Source organism: Salmo salar, chromosome ssa04, assembly GCF_905237065.1.
Source record: "Salmo salar chromosome ssa04, Ssal_v3.1, whole genome shotgun sequence".
NCBI lineage: Eukaryota > Metazoa > Chordata > Actinopteri > Salmoniformes > Salmonidae > Salmo > Salmo salar.
In genome coordinates this window covers 80,175,145-80,177,200 of record NC_059445.1, presented here as the reverse complement: position 1 = coordinate 80,177,200, position 2,056 = coordinate 80,175,145, and the positions used below count along the sequence as shown (strand labels likewise).

Here is a 2,056-nt window from a genome sequence, read left to right as displayed (position 1 = left end):
GTCTATCTGGAGGGGACCCACTACACCGTAGATGGGAAGGACTGCCACTTCTTTGTGAAGCTGGGCCTGGCTGACAGTGACCTTCTGTCTCTGGGGCTCAGCAGCGGGAGGAAATCCCTGGAGAACGGCGTCAATGTGACCGTCAGCGGCCGCTCTCGCCGGGGTGTCACCGTGGAGATCCACACGATGGCGTTGTCCCTGAGCGTACGTTACGGCCTAGCGGCTGACGTGCTGGAGAAGGAGAGGGGTCGCCTGCTGGAGCAGGCCCACCAGAGAGCCCTGTCGGGGGCCTGGATGAGAGAGCAGCAATATCTGAAAGAGAGCAGAGAGGGAGGGAGGCTGTGGGCAGAGGGAGAGAGGCAGCAGCTCCTGGCAACAGGGAAGGTGCCAGGTTACGATGGGTACTATGTGCTTCCTGTGGAGCAGTACCCAGAACTGGCAGACAGCAGCAGCAACATCCAGTTCCTGAGACAGAACGAGATGGGCAAGAGGTAACAGAGCACAGCACAGCCCCTTTGACACTTCATCTCCTAGGGAGAGTAAACACGGGGTTTCCCTGGAAATGCTGCAGGGGCATCTAAGAGGACACAATCTCACAAAACAGATGTCTTGCTGAAGGTAAAAACAGCGCCTGAATTAGTTCAGACAATGATTTAGAAAAGCACCCTTAACTACTAATGATAATGAACTTACTTTTTTAAGAGGGGGAAAAAGGGATTTTGAAAAACTATAAAATCTTTTTACATTCTTTGGGAGGGATTGGTATTGATGCCAATGAGGAAAAAGCTAACTGCTTTCAAACATCTTATCAGACGTACCCAACACAGCACAGACAATGGCAACCCAGTCAAGGCTTTTCTTTCTAATGGCTAAACAACTCTTAAACTGTCTCAGACCGCTGTCTGGAGAACATAGAGCCATCACTTGCCAATACAGTCATAACCATGAACAATGTTTAAGGACGCTCAGTTGTTCTTCATTCAAAGTACATAGTAATATATGGTTTAATTTAACAAAGACAGATATTGAGGATGTGACATGTATGTAGATTTGTATGTTCCCGTGCAGTAGACTTTGAAATAAGACTTTCACTTCTTGTTGACTGCCAAGATCAGTCAGGAAACCCTCTCTCACTTTACTGAGATTTCAAGAAAAATAGAAATGGACTCAAAGGCTGTTTATTTTAATCCGTTTTTTTTCTTGCTTTTTTTGTTTGCACTATATGACAATCATGATGAATTTGTATTGAGGAAGACATGCATAATAGTCTTATTTTCTTTTTGTAAGATATGAAAGTATTCTCAATGTTTTTTTATTTAAATTTGCAGCCCAAGAAAACAAATATATGTGGTGTATGTCGTGTTTTGATATTGTTTACATTTTTTTTTGTCTTTACAACTGTGAAACCTGTTTCCCTACACATTACCAAGTTAAATGTGTACATTCATTCAGCAACACAGATCCAATTCCTGAAAGTGGTCTAATTTGTACATTTCTCAAAACAAGTGACTTTACTATTGTTCTGTGAAAATCCCTAGAAGAGTGTCTAGTTACTGATCGTATTACATTTGATTGGTCAAACTCAAACCTCCCCTTTCAACACGGGAGCTTTTGTTTCATTTTGTTTTAACCTAGTGGCATCTCTGTAACCACACCAATATCTGTAAAGCGTATATTTTCACTGTGAAGAACCACAGTATGGATGTCAATATGTACATGAATAGGTATCATGAAACATTCTTTACACTAGGGTGAGGATTATGTGGGAAGTTTATCAGAATAAACTTGTTTTTTCATGTTGCATGGACTGTTTTTTCCCCCCCCTCTTTCGGCAAGGAGCTGTGGATCGATGTGCTTCCCTGAGGGCAGTGGTGGACTAACTTCCACTCAGCACTTACACTATTTTTGTCATTAGCCTAAACTTTGAAAATTGCGAATAAATCAAAGCAAATGAATCTGCCAAATGCTGAGTGGCAGGTAAAATTGGCTTCCTTGGTAATGCTGAGGTAAATTAAGATTAAAGGCGGGTATTGTATTATTCCAATTGAGATCATTG

At 42.4% G+C, this 2,056-nt stretch overlaps 1 protein-coding gene across 2 annotated transcripts in view; it reads left to right on the top strand.

Moving 5' to 3' along the window:
- Positions 1–1,801, top strand: part of LOC106603922 (teneurin-2) — a 129,269-nt gene extending 127,468 nt beyond the window's left edge. For both annotated transcript variants that reach the window (XM_045717387.1, XM_045717388.1), the window contains one exon: positions 1–1,801. This exon is cut by the window's left edge and continues 243 nt beyond it. In XM_045717387.1, coding sequence (XP_045573343.1) covers positions 1–495 — 495 coding nt within the window. In that variant the 3' untranslated portion in view covers positions 496–1,801.
- The last annotated feature ends 255 nt before the right edge of the window (positions 1,802–2,056 follow it).